The 23,305-nt window shown below is 38.9% G+C and overlaps 2 protein-coding genes across 8 annotated transcripts; one reads left to right on the plus strand and one right to left on the minus strand.

The window, feature by feature from the left end:
- The first annotated feature begins 6,031 nt into the window (after positions 1-6,031).
- Positions 6,032-14,923, plus strand: LOC109037126 (uncharacterized). 4 transcript variants are annotated; one of them, XR_011899758.1, is made up of 4 exons: positions 6,033-6,494; positions 8,094-8,606; positions 9,946-10,094; positions 14,446-14,923. XR_011899758.1 is itself a non-coding variant. In XM_072299706.1 (3 exons), the coding sequence occupies exons 1-3, from the start codon at positions 6,447-6,449 to the stop codon at positions 14,456-14,458; spliced, it is 264 nt and encodes an 87-aa protein (XP_072155807.1). In that variant the 5' UTR covers positions 6,032-6,446; the 3' UTR covers positions 14,459-14,923. The 4 variants fall into 4 exon arrangements, 3 of the variants coding, with proteins under 3 accessions (XP_072155807.1, XP_072155806.1, XP_072155808.1); XM_072299706.1 differs by lacking the exon at positions 9,946-10,094 and having other exon boundaries at positions 6,032-6,494; positions 8,094-8,296; XM_072299705.1 differs by lacking the exon at positions 14,446-14,923 and having other exon boundaries at positions 9,946-11,300.
- A 1,040-nt stretch (positions 14,924-15,963) lies between these two features.
- LOC109035732 (uncharacterized) lies at positions 15,964-23,254 on the minus strand. 4 transcript variants are annotated; one of them, XM_019049471.2, is made up of 2 exons: positions 23,073-23,254; positions 15,964-21,420 (listed from the first exon to the last, which is right to left on the minus strand). In XM_019049471.2, exon 2 carries the CDS (start codon positions 21,391-21,393, stop codon positions 20,308-20,310), a length of 1,086 nt encoding a protein of 361 aa, XP_018905016.2. In that variant the 5' UTR covers positions 21,394-21,420; positions 23,073-23,254; the 3' UTR covers positions 15,964-20,307. The 4 variants fall into 4 exon arrangements, with proteins under 4 accessions (XP_018905016.2, XP_018905024.2, XP_018905012.2 ...); XM_019049479.2 differs by having other exon boundaries at positions 15,964-21,423; XM_019049467.2 differs by lacking the exon at positions 23,073-23,254 and adding an exon at positions 22,786-23,064.
- Positions 23,255-23,305: the final 51 nt, after the last annotated feature.

Raw genomic sequence — 23,305 nt, forward strand, 5'->3', positions numbered from 1 at the left:
TTCGCAGAGGAGGGCAGCGCGGCACTTAAGGTACGGCAATTAAGACGCGGAATGCCGCCGCGGAATCGTACGCGGCGGACGCAAGGGAAATCTGTTACACGCGTTTCAATGGGAGCGGCAACTAAGGAGCGGAGCGACGCCGCGGCGTCCGCGGCGTCACGACGCTCCGATCTGTCGAGAACAGATCGGAGCGGAATCCCTCGGAGATTCCGCCTCGTCCGCCGAGGTTTTCGATGATTTTTCATGTCTATGTGCCGAAACGTGAATCGCGGTGAAGAAACCAATGGAAAATTGCGGGCCATCGTGACTTATTGGATTCATGAAAGAAAACATTTTTTCAGCACGATATCAACGCATGGCAATCCTACCTCGTGTCAGGTGCAAATAATACCACACAAATAGGTAAAATAAACATGACACCTTTTTTCCAGGAAATAAATCTATAAAAACAAAACGGAATAACTATTTTATGGCTTTTTGGCATCTGAACAATTTATTTATACGTTGCTATATATCTATAGAGAAACCTGATCGACCAATCTTTTTTTGAACATCATGGCTGAAAGTAAAAAAATGGGTGTCTTTGCTTGCAATGTTGCAACTCTCTGCTCAAGCTTTATTCGTTAATTTGAAACTATTGATAGGGAGCTTATCTTGAACTTTTTGTAAACATTTTATTGCTGTATGTCGGAGTTTTTTGCCAACGTGTTTGCCAAATTGTTTTGCTCATTCAAAAATACTTTTAGAAATTTACAAAGGAATATTTTGACTGGTATTCTCGTGAAAAATATTGGAGCTTTTGAAACGTGGTGAATGTTCATTGTAGCAAGGCACAACACACCTACACTCGTGAGTTATCATCGGATACTGATGACGAGACTGCCGACGGACGCGGCGGAATTTTGGAGGCGATTCCGCTGCTTAGTTGCCGGGCACGGCGGAGCGGAAACAAACTCGACGCCTCGCTCGCTCGGGTCGTCCGCCGCGTCAGATTCCGCGTCTTAATTGCCGTTTACTTGAAAGCACTGTTTTCATTGGCTCTCTGGAGGAATATTGTCACTTCCGCTGTCTCCCTAAAACCACTCCATTTTTTGCGCACTTACGGCTTTCTCATGTCTCGTTTTGGTACAATTAAGATGAATTTCGCTATTTAATTATTTCAGTGATTTCATTTGAAAGAGTTTAGACGAATTTTGAAGGAAACTCGATTTAAAAAATTTGACACTTGCTGCTCTCTTCGCTATCGCGGCAGGGTTTCACACTTAGGGCCTCGAAATAATTTATATAATCGATCGAGGTCATTTGACAATGGACAGTCAAAACTAGGTCAAAAATCTGCGGTCAATGACTGCGCTCCACGTCGCGCAGTCAACTCACGTCGCACGCTGTCTGTGAAGCCGTGGCTTTAACGCTCTGAATGCAGTTACTCACGGAAGGAAGATATGTGCACCTCGCGCATGATTTCCCGATCCCGTGCAAGGCAGAGGCCTCCGTAGACATGCTTAGCATAAAAGGCGTATCCACGCAGGATTTACATAGGACTTACGAGGTTGCTGTTCCTCTACAGCGGGGAAGCACAGAAGTACTTAGACAATGAAAAAGGGGTTTCGATTGGCGAGAACGTCAATCATCTCCGATACCAGTGGCTATTCTCACAATTTAGTAACGCTGTTTCTCTTTGCTTATCTGTAAAAACACTTATGTTCATAGAGGAACTAGTGGTGCGTCAGAAATTATAGTTCCTAATTGCAAAATTATGCAATCGAAATATTAATTCTACAAATCGATTAAATAGATTAATTATGTTGTGGTGTGAGCCTAATGGCACAGGTATTGTCCCCTCGAAGTTCGCCTTCAATATTTCCGCATAGGCAACAAACGTACCGGGACGCGCGAACGAGTTGTCTGATCAAAAGGCACTTATTCCTGCAAGAATATTTACAGACATTTCAGTACGTTTAAATTGAAATGAAGTAGCGATTGCAAGAATCTTCCCTAGCCTGATTGCCCTGCAACAATTGAAAGTCCTGCCTGATGTTTCCATTTTTCCATTCGTTACCAGTGGCGTGGCGTGCTTTGCGATACATCGATTGATCTGAAACTTAAACTTATGGAAAAGGATCGATGAACAGGGTTTTCTCAACGATCACCTTAACAATCGATTTTTATCATAGCTTCAAATGGGAAAATAACGAAAATCGATCATTCACATCTCGCCACTGTTCGTTACCCAAGTGCTACGGTGCAACGAAAATATTTAATGTCAAAACTTGTAACAATAAAATTGTAATTGATTTGACATAAAATGCCAAAATGAAAAAAAAAAAAAAACAGAAACTGCAATACATATCAAAATGAGGAACCCCTTCAATCAGTGAATAGACAACATGCGAGACATTTTACTACGATGACAATATCAGGTTCGCATGTAAAAGAAGGGAACCGGCTCGACTACAGTGCGTTGTAAAAAAACGTGCATCTTCATATTTATTTGAAACGCCTAGAATAGCAATTAAATAGTTTGTTAATGTATATAAAGGAAACCGATTGCGTAAATTTTATTGCACCTAATATATTTCGTATTTCTCGATGCACGGCATGGCAGTTCGCCTAAATCGCGGTCGTGCGTAAATGCCGCACATCAGCTTAAAATCAAGATAATTGCGGATGGAATCATTAAAATTAATTTACATTCAACGTTCATGAATCGATATTTTCTCCCAAATTTAGCAAAAAGTACCGATTGATATACAAATAGCAAAGACGTGAAAATAGTAGGTATAGGTACGTGTCCAAAATTTCAGTTATTTGGCACGCTTTTACAACATATTCATGTTGGACTTTTCTTCTTGTCTTTCTATTCTTTTCTTCTTCTTTTTTCTTTCCCCATTTTCTCCTATTTCCCCGTTTTTTCATTTTTCTTCAGCTTTCTTTTTTACTTCTTTTTTATTTTTCTCCCCTTTTTTTGTCTTTCTTTTTACTTCTTTCTTTTCCTTTCCTTTTTTCTTTTTCTTTTCTTTTTACGACGTGCGTACTTTAATTGCAGAGGTTGCCAAGTTGCCGAAGTTGCCAAGGAATCTCTATAAAATTACCACAGTCTACAACCACTACTCATTTGCTTTTACTTTTCTTTCTTTCCTTTTTTCTATTCTTCTTCTTTTCCTCCTTTTTTTCTTCTTCCTCTTCTTTATCTTTTTCCCCGCCCTCTCTTTTTCCCTCTTCTTCCTCTTTTTCGTTATTGCTGCGACTCTGAATATGATTTTCCTCGGACATGGAAGACGGAATGTGACGTCATGAAAGTTAAATTAAAGCGGCTCCCGTGGCTCGTTCGTGCGGGTGTAAAAGAGGGGGCGGGGTCAGTGGAGCTTTGTTGCGCCCGCGATACAAGATTGTTTGCACGAAACCTGAAGCTATGATTCAATGAAGTTCCGACACTCATTAATTGAATTCATCCGCCCCAGTGACGTGGCGTGCTTTGCGATACATCGATTTAACTGCCATTTAAACCTATGGAAAAAGGTCGATAAACAGGGTGTTCGCAACGAACGCCTTGATGATCGATTCTTTAACATGGCTTCAAATGGGGAAATATCGATAATCGATCATTCACGCCTCGCCACTGATCCGCCCGGTCCCCTCTCTTATTTCACCGGGAAACTCCGCCACACCATCGTTGTCTTACTTTCTTGCGAAAGCTAGAGTACCTGTGTAACGAGAGTATGGACAGATGTGAAACTCCGAAAATCCATCAGGCCTTCACCGATGAATAAATTTAGGGCCCAGAAATGCAGCCAACCAATGAATTTCAATCATCCAAACCATCGTTTATAAAGCACGTATTTGACTTAGTTTTTGCATAAATTTACTCATGTTTGTGAAAGAACGCTCATTTATGTACTTTCTCAGCCATCTTCGTTAGAATTGGAATCTACAGACTGGCAGTGGAATTTTGTGCGTTAGAAGTTGGTTAGAAGGATGGCTGCACTTTTGGGCCCTAAGCCCTCCATGAAGCGATCTGTCCATGCTCTTGCTATACAGGTACTCTAGCGAAAGCCACCTACGTTTCGGGAGCAACGGGATATCGTTCTCTCTTGCAAATTTCAAGCACAGCAACATTATCACGTACTTCCAGAGGCGGATCCAGCGATTTGGCAACACCGGATTTCCTCAATTTAAACTTACGTTAAATAATCGATTTAGAGCACCTGGTTCCCCAAGAATCGATATATTTTCATCGGTTTAAGTGTAGAAAAGACGATGTTGCCGAATTGCTGGATTTGCCAATGTGTACTTCAAATACACAACTAGTGGGTAGGAAACAGTTAGTTGTCTTAACTGGATTTTATCCCCGCGCCACTAAAAAAAAAGGTACCTACACCGAAAACCGAGTCTGTGAGCGTTAGAGCAACGAGCGCTGCCAAGCTACGGAAAGACGCCGTATGAACATCCAATGTTGCCGCATTTCCCCTGGTGAAAAATGTATTCGGGAAGGAACTTAGGCATATTTTCCCTTGAATTTTTCAGATATCTCAGATTAAGTTGCGAACAAAAATGTCCGAAAAATTGGAAGAAAAATATTTACAACCCTGCCACTGAACTCGTTTTTTATCAAAGAAAATTTAACAATACCTCGAAGGTTTATACGGCGCGGCGTTATTCCTTAGCATGCCAGAATAGCACGGCAAAAAACAAGTTTGTTTTAAAAACGTTTCACTTTAATCTTCAAGAGACTGCTTTTTAAGAAATTGATATTCAATATGTTTTTGAATGTAGAAGAACGATGATGATTGGAGTCGAGGTTGCCATGAAAGGCGGTAAGTAAAATAGGGATATTTTACATTTAATTGAATGGGAAAATTAGCTGAATTGTGGCACAATTTGGCAAAAAATGACTGGAGTGCACTCCGTGTAGACTTTGCATTAGCAACCTGTATTAAAATTACCCCCCCCCCTCCCCTCCTCGCCTCTTCCATGCCAATCACCCGAGTGCTGTACTCAACTAGTGATAGGACTCAGAAACTATTCTGCTCAACTTTCGCCTTTTCACAAACTTTAGACAGGGCAGCTTGTAAAATGATTACTTTCACAGAAGTTGGAGAGTTTGAAATGATAAAAAAACCGGCGCTGGTTCACATTTGGTTTTCCAATTTAAAAAAATTCAAAATTGAGGTTTTGGCCAGGTTTTTCGGTCAAATACCACAATGGTATGAAACACATATTAGCGCCTACAAGACTGCATGAATACTTCACGCATAGCGTCAAACACAGTGCGGTCAGCAGCGGTCGCCGTGTAACGCATAGCGCCTACAAGACTGCATGAATACTTCACGCATTGCGTCAAACACAGTGCGTTCAGCTTCAGCAGCGGTCGCCGTGAAAGGCATAGCGCCTACAAGAGTGAAGGAATACTTCACGCATTGCGCCAAACAAAGTGCGATCAGCACGGCGCGGCGGTGGAAGTTAAAATTATTGAACCACATTTATGATTATTCTTTCATAATTTGTTCGTTCATTTCTTATTTATGGAAGGCACTGTCCACACAGAGACAGGTTTACGGAACTTAACTTTCGCGCCAAGTTCCGTAAATTTTTGCAAGTAGTGTTGACAGGGCTTCCGCAAAAAATGTATCCTACACGAGTAAACGCGTCTTATAATGCATCCTTCTCCCTCCGGCACGTTCACTTGACGGTTTTTATTGATGTTTCAAAACGAATGAGAAGGGGGCGGCAAAATACAAGCGGCCCATGGGCGGCAAGTAGGTATATCCGGCCCTGATGTTATAGCGATTTTTCCGTTGAGAAATGCTACTTGAGTTATCTGCAAAGAAAACCAATTGCATACTCGTTGCTTCTAACACAAGTCATAATGGAGGTTCGTTCTCGGGCAATACAAGATACAGAACTCGTCGAATGAGTATTGAGTCGACCTAATCACGCAGCTTACGCTTGAATCAGATAAAAGGTTACTTACTTATCAGATTACCAGAATCATTGAGTGAGAAAAGAATATAAATTGATAAATATGTACATATCTATACTGACTGCTCAACATTAATGTGAGTGGTCATAGTCTTAGCTGGTTGGTATACATCGCATGTAATAACTAAATACCTAAGTTGCTTGAAATCAAGTGTATAAAAAATAAAAATTAGAGCTTTTAGGTTCAAAAACGAATTACTTTGACACAGCAAATCAAGTATTAAAATTTCACCGTAGGGGTCGAGTTTCATTCAAATGAACTTGACTTATAGTTTCTTTCCCGTTTACTTCCAGATTTGTTTTTTCTTTTTTTATCACTACTCGTAGAGGCCCTATGCGGCTCTGTAAGCACAAGTTTTAAACGTACAAAAAAATCAAAGAACCAAATTAAATCGGTCTAATACAGTTTGTTCTTAAAAGTTCCGAGTTTTTCTCCTTCAACTGCTCAACCACGGTAAACTTCAGTGATGAAATTCAATAATTTACTAGAGGCTTTCACTCTCTTGAACTTGCAAGTAAGTGATCAAGTTTGACTTTCTACCCAGACTATATCCATGTAATTCATCAAGTCCCGTATCCTTTTTATAACAACACCCCCCCCCCCCCCATTCCATCAGTCAATGCTTGGGCAGTTCTTTTACAAATGCGTACAATCTGCAAGTCATTTTATTTCAATCTCGAAAGAAAAGTAAAGATATAGAGATTCAAATTGAATCTGTTATGCCTCGAGTACATATGTCCATGACTGAGATAAAACTGAACTGCATTTTGCAATAAGGAGCCATAACGAGGGCAAAGGTTAGAGGAAAATCAGAGCAAAGGAAATCTTTTAAAGTTTTCCCTTGATATATTGCCATTTTTAATTCCTTTTGTGAGAGGGCATTTTTTGAGATTATGTCAGTGACAGTATACTATAGCATCAGTAATTTTCTCAGATATCTTCTCGTGTGGTGAAGGGATAACATTTACTTATATTGCTGACAGGCAATACTGGAGCAATGTTATTCTTGAACCATAAATCGCACTTTTGCCGAGGAACGGGTGGCGAAGTCTATAGTAATATTTGTGAAACATCGCCGAAAGAGTTGAAAATATCATGCTTTGAAAACTAAAGTTTTGTCGGTGATGAAGTGAAGATAATTAATTTTGTAGTGTTTTTCCAGCCATATTTATAGAAAATCTTTTCCGCGAAACATAGCATCATGCGATTTTTTTCAGTATCTTGCTACATTGTGATGAAGAAGGCTCAAATGGGGATTTTTATTAAGTATGCTAGAAGACAACTTTCAGGAATCATAAACTAAATGGGTTGAAAACGATCGTTAAAGAAAAAACAAAATCCCAACATACACATTAATTCTTCGGACAGATAGACAGGAGGCTACGAAGTTAATCCTCTGTGGATTAGGATTAGGAGGGTGAAAGGTTTTAAGGAGCTGAAAAGAGAGTGTTCTTGGCGCTAAAATTGCCTTCAATGAGGCGCGTATGCAACCCCACGACGGCGGAGTTCGAATAGTTATCGCACACAATTGTAGGAGCTTCTAAGCGGCTCTTTTTGCGCACATCAGAAGATATTATATGCCAGATACAGTCAACAGCGTATACTTTGTGCGGGTAAAATCGTACGAAAATCACGTTGTGCGCATCATACTTGTCTAGGTATATTTTATTTTGAAACGCACTTTCAAAGCACTCTAAGTCTATCACGCACTTTCAAATTGATCGAGTCTTCGGGCTCTTTTTACCCAAGTAGCATTTCTCAACGGAAAAATCGCTATAGGTATATTGCGATTTTATCGGCGATAAAATCACCAGGATCATCAACATCTGAGCGATTATCCTCGATCTTATCGCGATAAAATCGCGCTTTTGTCGCCCGACAATTTATCGCGATATTTTCGAAATTAAGATCGCGATAAATGGCGATTTAATTTCGATTTTATCGACAAAAATTGATCACGATTTCATCGAACCAAAAATTGCGATTTGTAGCGATTTAATCGCCATTTACCGCAATTTTTAATGCGATAATATTTCGATATATTGCCACCGATATAATCGCGATAACCAACCGATAAAATCGCTATTTATCACTGCTATATGTTTTTCTCAAGGCTTTCAGTGCGGCGTTTCCCTCGGGATGTAAGTCCAAAATCAGTAATGAGCTTGTCCAATCGCAGTATCATAGAAATGCACTTGAGCCTAATTCACCACAGGATGATCATCTCAACTTGGCTTCAGGATTAAGAAGAAACCAAAATGCGATTCAAGAACATCTGCAAACGGATGGGGAACACTCGCCTCACCTTTCTGACAGGTATATTTTGGAAAATCCCTTGGCAGATAGCAAAGAAATTTCAACAAAACCGAAGGAGAGAGTGAATGAAAAAGATGACAACGAGAATAACCTGAAGAAATCGCGACTCGACTCACATTTGTCAATGTATTCGATGGAAGATCTGGTTCAAGACACCTCCCTCATTGTAAAAGTAATGGTCTGGCCTATTACAGAATTGATTTCCCTCATTTCCGACACACTTAGTGTCGCTGATGATGATGATGATGATGATGATGATAATTAACTTGAACTCGCTGTTTAATATTGGAAATACTATGCAAGGATCCAGGTAATTTCATAAGGGTTCATGTTCTCTTATCCGAGATTTTCTGCGACACTTTACCTAGGTATTACATGCTTACGTCACGGATTGCAAGAGAGCGCACTTGTAATATGTAACCCTCTTTCCTCACTTTTCTTGACCCCCCCCCCCTTCCCCTCTTGCCATGCGACGTGCCCCCTCCCCCACCCGCCAAAAAATTATAAATAAGTTAAGTGTTTGGTAAAATCTGGGGCGCTCATGGCTTTCATGTTTCAAAGGCATGCAGAGAAAAAAATGGGATAATTTAACTCAATAATCTTCTTCTTTCATACTATTAGCTCCGAGACCTCCTAATTTTGCGTAACTGGTAACGCTTAGTTCCAGCGTTCTACCGGGCCAATTTTCATGATTTTTGCGGCTATCGACGGGCAATTGTCTCTAGATGAGCCCGCTTTAAGTATATTCAGATTTCCAAATTATGATCCAGGTTTTTTTATATTACGTGGTAAAATTGCGAATTTTCCCATTTAAACAATGTAAATTTATGTTTTTTGCCATAATTCGTTTGAGCGTTCTACCGGGCCAATTTCCATGATTGACTTTGCGGCTATCGACAGGTGATAGGCCCCAGATGAGCCCGCTTTAATCAGATTTTGGAAATAGGACCCAGGCTTTTTACAATCAAGTTATGAAAGTGAGCGAATTTACAAAACGCTCCGCTCCTGCTGCCGCTATGCACAGAAGGTTGAGCAGACCGAGCAGGTTGCGTATCAGATCTAGGTAGGTACTTATCAACACAAAGATTCGCCCTGACCGTATTTTCTTTATTCTTACTTCCGTACTTTTTTCTTTATTCATCAAAAACAAAAATCATTTCATTCTAAAAGTAAAGTATGCCTCATATCGTAATTTTTTAGGGGAAAAATAAAACCAACATTGATAGGAGGCTAAAAATAGGGCCGCGAGGCGGCCCAATGATGGCGCGGAGCGCCTTCAGGGGTTGGGGCCGCGTAGCGGTCAGGGGGCATAATTATATCGACGGTTAGACTACCAGACCACGTACGTATCTCGGTTTGCGACGTTGCAGACTTCCTGTCATAAAAAAAAAACCTGTCCTGTGTTTTTAAATGGGTAACTACTCGACGTCAATTCTTGAAAACTTCCGTGATTTTTCTTCTCAATGCGAGGAACTTTCTGTGAAAACTTCAAGGAATGATACTAAATCGTTCTCCTTCCAAAAAATTAAATGAGAACGGAGGTTTTCAGACACCGCAAACGAGATACATGGTTTCGTAGTTTCACCGTCGATATTCTTGATTTGATCAGAAAAAGTTGTGACAATTAACGTTGTTAATACTATTTACAGAGAGTAATCATCTTTGAGAAACATGAAAAATTACGCAACACTGTGCTTCACGCGTGTAAAGCTGCTGACTAATCCCCCCCCCCCCCCCCCGGCGTAGGGATACGTATATTGCAATACACTCCCGAGGTAGCAATCGCATCGTTTGTGAGGTAGGTTTTGCGGTAAGATTATTTAACTTTAATGGGCTGTTTCGCCTCAAAAATTGGACTGCATTTTGCAATTTGGACCTATAAATTCCGGCCCGGTTTAGAAACAACGTATGTGCCATTAGTTTCCAGGCACATATGGCCGGATTTACCCACTTTCCGCCCATGGGCCGCTAGTATTTTGCCGCCCCCTTCTCGTTCGTTTTGAAACATCAATGAAACCCATCAAATGAACGTGCCAGCGGGGATGGGGCGCATAAGACGCGTCTACTGGTGTTGAACACATTTTTTGGGAAAGCCCTGTCAACACTACTAGCAAAAGTTCACGGAACTTTGCGCGAAAGTTAAGTTTCGTAAACCTATCTCTGTGTGGACAAGGCCTTCCATTCATAAGAAATGAACGAAAAAATTATGAAAGAACAAACATAAATGTGGATTAATGATTTTAACTTCCGCCGCCGCGCCTCGCAGACCGCACTGTGTTTGACGCAATGCGTGAAGTATTCACGCAGTCTTGTAGGCGCTATGCGTCTCACGCTGATCGCACTCTGTTTGCCGCAATGCGTGAGGTATTCATGCATTCTTGTAGGCGCTATCCGTTTCACGCTGTCCGCAATGACCGCACTGTGTTTGATGCAATGCGTGTAGTATTCGTGCAGTCTTGTAGGCGCTAATGTGTTACATGCCGATCGCCGCGCCGAGGGCTTCTCCTTTTCATCTCAAGTCCTCGTCATCATTTCTCTCTAGGTAAGTCGCGCCGTTCCAGGCCAAATTGCGTGTTTGATTTCTCTCTTAACTCGACTAATGAAAGGTGCTGTCTCTTGTATCACTGAAAGACGACAAAAGTAGAAATTACTATACTCTCAGAAAATTAGAGATTTTATCGCCTTTTCTCGTTTGTATTTTTTTTTCTAAATCCGAATTTTTTTTATCCTACATTTAAAAAAATTGCAAGATTTGCCGCCCACTATTGATTTGCCGCCCGCCACTATTGATTTGCCGCCCACTATTGATTTGCCGCCATGGGCCGCGGCCCATGTGGCCACCTCCTTAATCCGGCCCTGTATGCACATAAGTGTTTTTTCAGATGAGCCAGAATTCATAGGTCCAAATTGCAAAATGTAGTCCATTTGTTCATGTAGGTAACTAAGTAGGTAAATACAAACAAATATGTAAAATGAATAAATACTTATTTAACTCTCATTTTAAGTATTGTACTATCTGTCTTTATAGGCATCGAATGTTTTAAAATTCGTTGTTTTACAAACTTTTCAAGATCCTATCCCTACCTGCTAAAAGAACATTTGATAGAAGGGCGAGTAAAATGAATTCCCAATTCGACCGCGGTGAGACTCCCACATCAGGTAGGTATCTCGTTTGCGGTGTTGTTAAATCTCTTCTCTCATTTTATTTTTTTAAAGGGAGCTCAAATCATTTATTATTCTTTGAAGTTTCCTCGAAAGTTCCTTCGCGCAGCTAAAAACAAAATCACCGAAATTGTAAAGGTTGATGTTGAATAGTTTTCAATTCAAAGACTGCGACGTCGCGAACCAAGATACGAGATTTGGGAGTTTTACCGCCGATATAGGTATTGGGTACCATTTTCCGCAGTTTTGCGTTATGATTCCACAAATTGCCTCTTCTCTCATTCGAAGGCGCGCAACGGCACCAGGATCAACGAAGAGAAACCACCCTTAAGGATTGGGCACTTATTGATGGATTTTAACTGATAATCTTTCGTTTAAATAGACCCAAGTAACACGAAGCGAGGAAAATATAGAAATAAAGCTGCGATTTAATACAATAAAATTGCAATTTATTTAGGAAGGAATTGCAATATTTTTACATCAGCTGGTCAAAATTAAAGTCTATTTTAACCAATCAATAGAATGAATTCCATACATCCTAAGAGATAGGAAATATGCAATACAAAGAAAAATTGCAACTTTGTTGTGATGAGTTTCAACGAGAGGAACCCCTTCAGTTAGTGGTTAGGCAACATTTACAACACTCCAACGCAGTAAGTAGCAATAATATTCGTATTAATTGCAAATAATCTCGAATTACTGCAAATATGCTAACTATTTAAACTAGTAGTATTATGGACATGATCTGTAACTATGCTAGGTTCTTCATGTCTTAAGTATTGAGACTGACCAAGTAACTCTTCGATGTGAATAAATCCTTGGACCTGAAAATGACCCGGAATTTCATGATCATGTTCCTCTATACATATACCCTGGTAAAAATTGGCGATAAGAGCTGCGTTTCAAAATACCATAGGAATTCTTATAGCTGGCTAAAGAAGGCTACAGAAAATCATATACCTGACTGTAGAATGCGGAGAAAATCATACGGCCGGGCTATACGAAGCAATAAAAAATTATGCAGCCGGGCTAAAGATCCTATTGCCGAGCTTTACACTTTCTCACCTAGCTGTTGCTTCTTCGCCATCGATTATGAAAGGCTATAAGAAATTGTGTAGAAATTCGTGTGCTTTGGAAATCATTAAGTTTGATACAGAACCACCTTAATATTTACAAAACACACGTTATATTTTCCTTTAATACATATTTTTTTTCATCAATTAAAATGAGAATAATCCATACAGGATGTGCAAACATTTCAAAATCATGAGTTGAATAACGCTGACTCCGCCAAATTAAATATTAAGAGCCTAACACAAAGCGGAGCGGCGACGCACTGGCGCCTACAAACCTAACAGGGATACTTCACGCATTGCGCAACGCGTGAAGTATCCCTGTTAGGTTTGTAGGCGCCAATGCGCGTTTCGCGATGGCTGCCCGCCTGCCGCGCCGCAGCGTGCCACGGCGCTTGAAGCAACTAGGTATTTCACACCAGAGGTATTGCACGGTATCATACGAAACCGAAGGCGCTCATAAAACATACGGAGCTTTCCTCGCAAAAGAAATCAAGATACTACAGCCCAAAGAGAGAGCAGTAGTCCAAAAACTCACTAAGTCCTAGCTCCCGCAATTAGTAACGTTTGGCATACACTTTATCGCCTGGCTGTTGCTTAATCGCCATCGGCTATAAAAAGCTATAAGAAATTGTGTAGCCGGCTATAGCAGCTATTGGAAATCTTATAGCCGGCTGTAGGTCTATGGTATTTTGGAACACAGATTCTACGGCCAATTTTTACCAGGAATACCTAACAATAATTAAACTTTTTCAGCACGGGGAAAACCCCGCATGGAGGTAACATAAATCAATTTTTCGGTTTTTGATACAGCACACTTGCTGCTCCTTTCAAAAATACCTACTGAGTCAAAATTTCATTAAATTATTGATTTGCATTATAAATAAGGTTACAAGCGTTTAAAGTGAATTCATTCCTAAGACTGGCAACAACAACAGCGAGCTAAAAAAGCAGTTTTCTCAAATTCCCCTTTATGTATTCAAAATTATACTACCTACTGCCGAAGAGTCAATTTTCAGAATTTTTGCGTGTCCTTGGCGCCAAATGATGCAGAATTAACCTCTCTAGACTGTGCTACAGTTATCTTATTTTTTCCTCCACTTCAAGGCAAACTTTGCCCTGCTGGGTTACCTACATTTAAACGGGAATAGATTTCTGGGAGAAAAGAAAATGAGAGAGAAGCAGGAGCTAATCGCAAAAATAAGTTTATTTTCCGTAAAGAAATATTTTAATGGCAAAGGACTTCTTTCAACAGTTAAACATTACTAAGGTACAAGAAACATAGGTACTTCATTTCTGGTAAAACAAAACATTAAAACAGTATTAAAATTTAACAAGAGAAAGGTTCTTCCCGAACGCAAGGTAAAATAAATCTGGGTAAGCTGGAAACTGGCGCAGCAGCAACCATACCTATGGCTGCCAACGCATCATCCTCGTGAAAAAGAAAAAAAACAATGAGAAATTTCAAGTTCCATCAGGGCCACTTTTTACATTTATAATGAGACACATGTTAGGTAATCAGGTAATATTTTCAGAAGGTGAGGGAGTGCTTAGATGAACTACATTTTTCAATCAGGAACTACAATTTCAGGCTGATCCATTAAAGCACTTACCTGCATAGGGAAACTTATGGCACACATGCTATTTCTAACATGAGCCCGAGAGAGTGTAGTTCCTAATTTCAATACGTAGCTCAAATATCAATTAAATATGGTACACATTTTAGAACCCACATTTTCAAACATGGTAGTCCAGAGTAGAAGGTAAGAAATGTTCATTGTATCCAGAAAATAGTGCAATACCTAGGTATCTACAACTGGGGACAACTTCATTCGGATGTGCAGTCCTGAAAAACCAATCTTTAAATACCTAGAATTACAAATTTTGATAATTACATTCAGATGTATTTTTCAGAAAATCAGACTGAGAAGGACATTTTCTGATGGAATAACTACTGTGGCAATTGAGAAGAGTTCACTCCTCGTAACAAGTATAAAGTGAGGCATCGCAGATCTCATTTAAAAACTTCCATTCATATTTAATTTTTAAACCCAATACTGCACCACATTTTTAGGAACAATTTTCAGTAAATATTATTGAGAAAGCAGGGGGAAATGGAACCAAATTTTGTACAAAAATAATGGTCAAACCTTCTTCAAAAAAATAAAATATCAAAGTAAATCAAGTAAATTGGAAATATTACTATTGAAATTTCATCAGGGATGAAAACTCCTTTCACTGCTTTTATTACCAAGCACCATGAACAACGATCACTTTACTGCCTGGACTTACAGGCATGAAAAAGAGAACTCTGACTTCTCTTAGTGTCTCATCCGTTATTTGATTCAGTACTTTCCTTTCAATTTCAAAATTTAATGATATCTACTTCAGTTTCTTGTCTGTTTGGGTGTCAAACACGATATGTGGGGTAGTTTTCAAAAAACGATAAACAAATAATGAGGATAACATACAAAATTTAAAATATAAGTGGGAAAAAGAAAGACACTTTTTTAGAGACAAGTAAATACAAATTTTGACGAAACCCTTCTCAATTTGAAAAATTTAAGGTAAAAATAAACCATTATAATAACCATGTACTAATAATGATAGTGTTCATTTAGTCATAAAAAGGCGAAAACAGTGAATACCCTAATTTACAAGTAAGACTTAGTTTTTACGAGGTCCCTTCATAGCGACCCGAAATCAGTTACTTTTTCGGATACTGACGCCGAATCTTAATAAAAGCTAGTTCTTGCAGAGAAGTAGTTGTAAAACCCATTTACTCTTCATCATAAGTCCGTACTAAAAGTTTTGAAAAAACAGTTTCTTACAGAGGTGTGATGAAAAAACTCAATACAAGCACTAAAAACGATTCAGTGATTGCTGAGTGGAAAAATAAAAGTATTAATATTAGGTAGACTTCTAGAAAAAAAAACGGACACTCATACTGACACAGAACTTCTTTTTTTTTTCAAAGGCAACGATTTGTGAGGTAGTTGTCTTTATTTATAAGACAACTATACTTACAACCCATGTATATGTCAAGGCTGCTTGAAGCAGTAAAGTTTTTTCTGCATGTACATCGTCTATTCATACTTAGAAATTTTCCTTTCAAGTCAGAAAAGTTCGTTCTGCAAGACAATTTTTTTGAAAATTCCATCTCTTACTCCTAATTTGGAAGGATCATTTTTTAAGTCAAGTATACTCAGATTGCTAAAACCACTTCCACAACAACAAAATTCCTTTTGCCTTGACTAATGTTTGGTGCTTCCACTGGCCTTCAACTGAGAGGACTAGGAGACTGATTTCATTGCAGGTTTTGGGAAATGAACCTTTGAAATAACTAACTTTGACAGAAACTATAGTTGAGATCCCAAAATAATGAATCGTAATGAGTTCTTACAACTACCTCTCCATACTTCACAAGTACTCTTTTCACTAAAATGTGGAGTGGGAATAAAAAAAATGACTGGTCTACAGTTTTTACAAGAGACCTTCGTGGAACCTAGCATATACTCGTAAATACAGAATTTTATAGTTTCCACCTTGTTACAGTTACACTATAAGATTTTAATGAATCCAAAGCCTGAGATAAAAAATAGAAATCTAAAATTACGTAACAAGTTGAGAGAACAATTGAGAAAACAAAAAAAATTATTGTTGAAATTTTACAACTAATTACAAAAAAAAATTGTAGGTGGTCTGGTAACAAATTTTGCTTGGACAAGCTCCAGATGCCTATCGCAAAGGTAAAACACACGATAAATCTGGGCTCAGTAGTGAAAAATTGCTGGAAACAGAACACATAAGCCGTGCAGCTTAAAACTAAAAACAGTGGGTGCTCAGCAACTGAGATTTAAATCTTTTCAGATTAACGTAAGTTATTGGTATTGCTGCTCAGATTTTTTGGATGCATAATTTAAAAGTCAAACGGTGTGAAAACAATGAGCATTCCTTTTCCTTTGAATTTGAACACTGCTAAGCCAGTAAAGATAAATGAAAGCAAATTTCAAGCTGTCTGCGTCTTATTAGTGAAATAGAGAAACCACAAAGCTTAATTGGTGTTTTCTGAAACTAAGTACTGCTCATACTTCATTTTCTTAACAGAAAATACAAGCAACAATTTAGAACAAAATTATAACAGAATATTCTTAAGACAACTGAGAAATTTTATACAAAATTTTGCACAGTGCCAACGACTGTGTATCTTTTAAAAAAGAAAGAAGTGTTTGAGAATCTGCAATGTCGCAAACCGCAATGGATGGGTTTGTAGTTCCAGCCTTGATAAGAATGAATTATTGGCGCAAAAATAATTACAACATGTATTTATGTGGCTTTGTTACTTTGCATTATGTAGTTTGTTTTCTCATTGAACGATGTGGTTTATATACTTTTCTTTTACTTCCTTTGCTCTGTAAGATTATTTTCAAGTAAATTGAATATTACCCATGTAAACGGCTTAACTTGAGCATTTATCTTTCAGGGTTGGCAGTGCTCAAATCTGAAAGAAATTACACAGTAAAAAATGTAAGAGGAAAAAACATAATTGGTAGCTTTAAACATTCATTAGATCTTCAAATTGCGGCGGTGACAGTTATAAGAACAAAGATAAAATCCTAAAAACGTATTTGTGATGCAATCAGGAAAAAGGTACTTTTTACAACTTTCATCAAACATTCAAGTGGGTCTAGAATGTGAATTTGGGTAAATATTTCTTCTTCTTCCTTGTGAAAGGGGGGGGGGGGGGAGAGGTTGCACCTAAATGTGTGTGCAGCAGTCAAGTCTGCATAGCTTGCAAAATCATTTCAGTTAGTTTTAGCCCGGCAGTTGAATGCATTTTGTAATGCAGTTGAATGAAGTTGAATGCATTTTTTCAATGCATTCAACTTTTTATAGAGCATTTGACAAGCGATTGTTACAAGAACGTGATGTAGTAAATTTTAGATCTTCATTTAAAAAAGTTCACATGCAAAATTTCCTGCATATAAATATGCTAAACACTGGAGCCTCAAAATTTTGCAGCAAGATTTCTTTGTGTGATTGCATCACAAACGTGTGGTTTACATTATTGTAGATTCTAAACCGCCCTAGACTCAATTAGAGGAGAGTATAGATATTTAAAATGGAATTTAAGGGGATTATGCTTGTCAAATTTCAAGCAAAAATGTGATCAATTTTTTTCTAAAAAATGGGAGTACTTAACAAGATTTGGAACACAGAAATCAAAGTTATCAATAGTGCTTGAAATGTTACAACCCCCCTGAGGTGCCTCTTACGATGTGTACTGTGATAACTTAAACTATGACAGGACATTTCTGGATGACAAATGTCAAAAAGATCTTGGTCAAAGAAGATTCTAAAGCAAATGAATGCATAAAGTCAGAAAAAGCATACCTTTGATTGCTTTAGGCGAAACGCGATTGAAGTTTCACCTTTTAAAAAAAATTAATCCATATTCTCCCTTGGAATTTTTTGGAAATTTCCTGCACTCATTAAAAAAAACACCGAAAATTTCAAGGGGACATTTCGACTGATTTTCTTGGGGGGGGGGGGGGGGGGAGAAAGGGGGAGAAAAAAAACAAAAACCTAGAGTTTTTAGGACATTGTGATGGAGGTATTTGTCCTTCAACTTGAGCCATCGAAACCTTTTGTTTGAGCCCTAAAGTGTATCCATTTTGATTTTATATGTGGTTTTGATGATATTTGCTCCCTGCTTTGACTTCAAGTTAACAACTAGTTACTGCGCGACAAAATAAAAATAATTTAAAAAAACACACACAGACACAAGAGGGCATAAAAAGGTTGAATTCTAAAGGAGAAATTAACTTGAGATCTTTTTCATTTTATGCTACCACTTGCAAGGTTTTGCATTGGTTTAGGGCCTTTTTAAAAAACACAATCAGAGAACAAATAATAAAATTCAGAAGTGAAGCTAAAAGATGAGACAGCAAAAATGAATTTAGGTACAACAGATTTGCAAAGTCCTCAGCTCAGGAGAATCGAATTGAAAAGTAAAATTTCCTTACAAAAAATAGAAAAAATTGTTACATGTAGTTTTATAGATATTTTACAACGAAACAAGTTTGTGATAAAACGAAAATTCTTGATGAATCTAGATCACAAATTTTATTCTTATAATATAGTTACATGGCTTTACCAGGTACATTGACTCATACAGGATGATCAGAGACCATCTTTCCTTGAAACGCAAAGAAAATAAAATTGACACAGAATGGGCCACAAGACAAGGTCTGAAGGAGAAGAAAAGGTCACATGTTTTCTTTTCAAAATCGTACATAGAAAACAATTCGCACAGTGGGAAGTTTTGAAATCAATTCCTGGACGAGATTCCTGCCTGGGGCAAAAGGGCCCAGCCAAGAAACCCAGCAGTGGTTGTGGGCAGGTGGCTTACAGCACACATTTCCGAGCCGTGGAGGCGGACTTTGGTCTCAGAGTGTGAGAGAGGCTGGAAATGTGCGCAGAGAACCATTTGTTTGGGTTCGGTGGTAGTGTTGATGGATTAGATACGCACCTCGGAGTCAAAATTGGGTAATTTATTAGGGAAAACTAAGCGAGAAGTGTGTCGGTTGCTGGGCGTGGACCCGATGCTATAAAGAGCCGAACAGGCCGGTAAAGGGGGTCATTTTGTTGGACCCAGGCGTAAGTGTACGATTTTGGACCGTGTTTTTTAGTGTGTGACACAATAAAGCGTTTACCAGAATTCGGCGTACCCATCATTTTCCCTAGAGAATATTCCCCGAGCTTGACCCCATTTGAGCTGTGGCGCCCCCCTCCCCCCTCAAGCGACCCATGACAATATTAATATGTCTTTTGGACGCAGCTCAAATGGAAGTTCGATCATACGAATGAAGTCATTTGTATTTTTGCCATTTAAACAATGTTAATAGAAAACAATTGTATCTTGTTCAGGAGTTGAATTTCTGACTTCCTGTCGTGTGATTCGTTTTTCTTGTGGAATTGTGAAGTGACAGCGCGTAGCATTGTGCTTCAATTCATACCTTGTCCTGAGGCCCATTTTCTGAGTTAAAGTCAAGGTGCAAATGACAAAATAAAGTTTAAATCCAAAAAATTTTGGAATGTTTCATTTTAAGAATGTCTCAACGAGCTAAAATCTTTATAGGACTTAAAGAAACAGAAAAATCAGATGGTTGTAACGAGAGCATAAGAATTGAAATTTCTGGTAGTCCTTGGAAGCAGTGTTTGAAACTCACAGGCGCCAATGCGCCTAAAAAATTGGCCATGGCACCTAAAAAATGAAGGCTCTGCGGCCAACGTTGCCCCTAAAAGTTGCCCCCTAAAAATCTGGATTTTCAAGGAAGTCACGTAAAGAAAGAAAAACAAATCTATTTGAATTGAAAAAACTCAGAATTTTCAGCACTACAAGTGAAAGCTTGATTTCATTCTTAGTGCTTTTGTCCTCCCCAAGTTACAGCTACTTACTAGTTCTGTTACGAAAACATATTGTGTCTAGCTTTTCACTAATGCGCCGTAATATATAGGCAAAAAGTCAATTTGGCCCCTAAAAAATCTTCAATGGCGCCTAAAAATCGGGCTTGATGCGCCACATGGCTCCTAAAACTCAAAGGTGAGTTTCAAACACTGCTTGGAAGGGAGGCAACGATTTACAAAAAAATTACCTGAGTTGGTCATTTTCGTATGCTCGTCTCATCCATCTATAACTAAGCAGGGTTCAAGGAACAAACCCTTAATATGTCAACAAAACATCATTGTTTTGTGTTGAGAACATATGACCAATCATTTTTTGACATGAATTTGGTTCTGATGTCTCTTCAAGCCCTTTCTGGAGGCGTATGATTTTTGACAAGTCGAACAAAAATGGCTAACCTTACTGGGGTGTTGATCTAACTTATGTTCTTTTAAACTTACCCGGGATGTAAACTCTTTATCACACAAATCACAGCTATGAAGGTCTACAATGTAGTGAACGTTTGTCATATGTCGGCTCAGATGGTAGTTCGTTTTAAAACCACTTCCACATGTTTTGCAAAAGAATTTCCTTTCATCGCTGTGCGATAGCATGTGACGTCTGAGTTTATAAGCACAGGTAAACGAGGCACCACACTGGACACAGCACTTGGAATCACTTGCGTCAGTAAGCAAAAAATGCGTCCCTTTCGGATTCTTCTTTGGCTCTACATTTTCCACCTCCAAAACATTTTTGTACGCTGATCGTAAAATATCGGCATCTAGGAATTCATTGTTGGACTCGGAGATTTCATCATTAAATTCTGAAACTTTTCCCTCAATTTCAGAATCTCTAAAATCAAGATCCATGTCAGATGTAATAATTTGCCCAGAATTTCCATCTTTAGGAGATTCTGCATCATCTTCTGACACAGGAGCAGAATCACTGATTACTACATCTAATGGTATCATAAAATCGTCCGGATCGTTGTCCAGAAGCTCATAATTCCCAAAATCATCCACAGGATCTTTTGATTTGTTCATGATTTTCCCATTCAACTTTTTAGCTTTCTTCTCTGCTATTCTCTCAGCTTTTTTCAGTTTTTTAACTTCATCGGCACTTAATTTATCGCTCATGGAAGTTCGCAAGTAATCAACAATGGAAAATTTAAGTTTCTCACCGTTTTCTGGGGATTTCTTCTTTTTGCGGTATTTTCGTTTTGGTTTTTCTTCCGCTTGGTTCTGTTTGTTATCATTCTTCTTTGAGTCAATGCTCTTCCTTACTTTGGTAATTTTTTCTGTACTCGGAACTCGCCTGATCTGAACAACTATTTTATTCACACGCTTTTTTTGAGTTTTGTTTGATTTTCCGGAGTTCGTCATTTTTGAGTTCTTCACTGTAGTCTGCTTCACCATTCTGATGTTGACTTCCAGATAAGACTGCTACTGAAACAGGAGAAACAAAAGAAAGTGGTCATACAGTGCAAACAGTGGATCAAAAATTGCCATTATTTTTCAGTGCATATTTACCTTCATGTGGTGTTACAGCACCTATGTGAGCATATTTAAAAATAACAAAATTGATTATTAATGGTATATTTAACAATAAAACATGTTGATAGTGAAACTACAAGGTGCGGAAGTTTCTGCACCTCTGTCAAAGTGATCATGAAGATCTGGGAAAGAATTGTGTTGAAATTTTAGATATAATGCCAGCAGGGCAAACTAACATTCACACCAAAAACGCTCCATACGCTAAGCATTGGAGCGATTTGAGAGGTATATTTCTCAAAAATTCACCAATGTACTGTCATGGAATGATTCCATCACCTACGTACGGTTCTATGTCCGCATTTCACGATGCTTCTATCTCCTTGGGTCCAAGACCACTGCTTTCGCAAAAGCAAGCTCAGGCCTGCATGTTGACATCTGGAGCATCTTCCTTGTAGCGCAGGGCATCTCACTGACGTCTCCAACGTCATAGCTCGGTCGGACGTTACCAGATATATACTCTAGATATCCGCGGCACAAGGTCCTATCTACAAGGCAGTGATTAGAGGTATAACCTAGCCAATGTATCTAGTGTCTATTGTGTGTATTTTATTAGAGATATAGATCAGTCTCTACCATTTGACTACGAGTGTTGGATCATTTCATTCCCCCCCCCCCCCCCATTGCAGTAGTTCCCTGAAACTTAGTAAATCCAAAAGTTAAGCCACCAAACTGCTGATAAAACCAATGAAACTTAAAAAAACTAACAGAAATTCAAGAAAAAGGAGACGAACAGCAACTTTTTTTTTTTTTTTTTTTTACTACTTCAAATAGCTCTCAAGGGCTAATCCCACGCTGTAAGTCCCATCCCCCCTCAGTCCCTACCGAACCAGTCCCAGGCAACCATTGTTTGAGACCATCAAACTCGGGTCGCCTGGCCGGGAACCGAACCCGGGACCTCCCGATCATAGAGCAAGCGCTACAACCACTACACCACAGGAGGCCGACACTGCATTGCCCACTTAAGGTCACGTGATTTTGAACGATCTGAACAAGGGGATAGTCCACTTTTGGCGATGCCAGTACCTGCTTTTATTCTTCGTTACCCTAACCCAGGATTGACAGTTGCAGAATGGACTAAGGTTAGTGTGAGAGGAGGGCCACGCTAGTTTCTTAATCTGAAAACAATTGGAGGATAAAGTCATCATCTCAAGTATAACTTGAGCTAACTCTTAGCATTGCATCTATGATATGATTTGACACATAGGTGTGCAAGAGAAAATGGAAAATTGGATTTTAGATGAGAAAAATCCTAACCGAGTGCATGGAAGAATTCGCACGCAGCATCCAAGGTAAAAATTTTTCCGACCACAGGACACAATGGAACCAGATTTCATACACTGACCGGTAAGGAGTACGTGTAGGGTGTGCACTGACTGTTATTTATTTACGATAAAACCTGGACGAAATTCAAGCTGCTTTGCCTTGCAGTGGGCAACTCTGCCGCGCCGCCGAAATACAAGAATGTACTTGCTTGTGCTCAAGCAGAAATTTCAATAAGATGCAATGGGAGTAAAAATTGAGTATCGTGAATACAAATTTACCTTAGTCGAACTTCGAGACCCAAATTATGAGTACTACACTGACGTTAGCAATTTTTAGTTGCTAATGGTAATAATTGAAAAGCAAAGGTAGATTTGGTAGAACAAGACGATAAGACTTCTGCCGAAACCAAAACAATCATGCGGTGCCATTGCCAAATTCCAAAATTTATTTGGTATTGGTATCGGCACGGACCAAGAGAATAAAATTCTTTCTCGTTGGTTCCGTTCCGCGT

The sequence above is a fragment of the Bemisia tabaci genome, chromosome 4 (genome assembly GCF_918797505.1).
Source record: "Bemisia tabaci chromosome 4, PGI_BMITA_v3".
In the NCBI taxonomy this organism is placed as follows: domain Eukaryota; kingdom Metazoa; phylum Arthropoda; class Insecta; order Hemiptera; family Aleyrodidae; genus Bemisia; species Bemisia tabaci.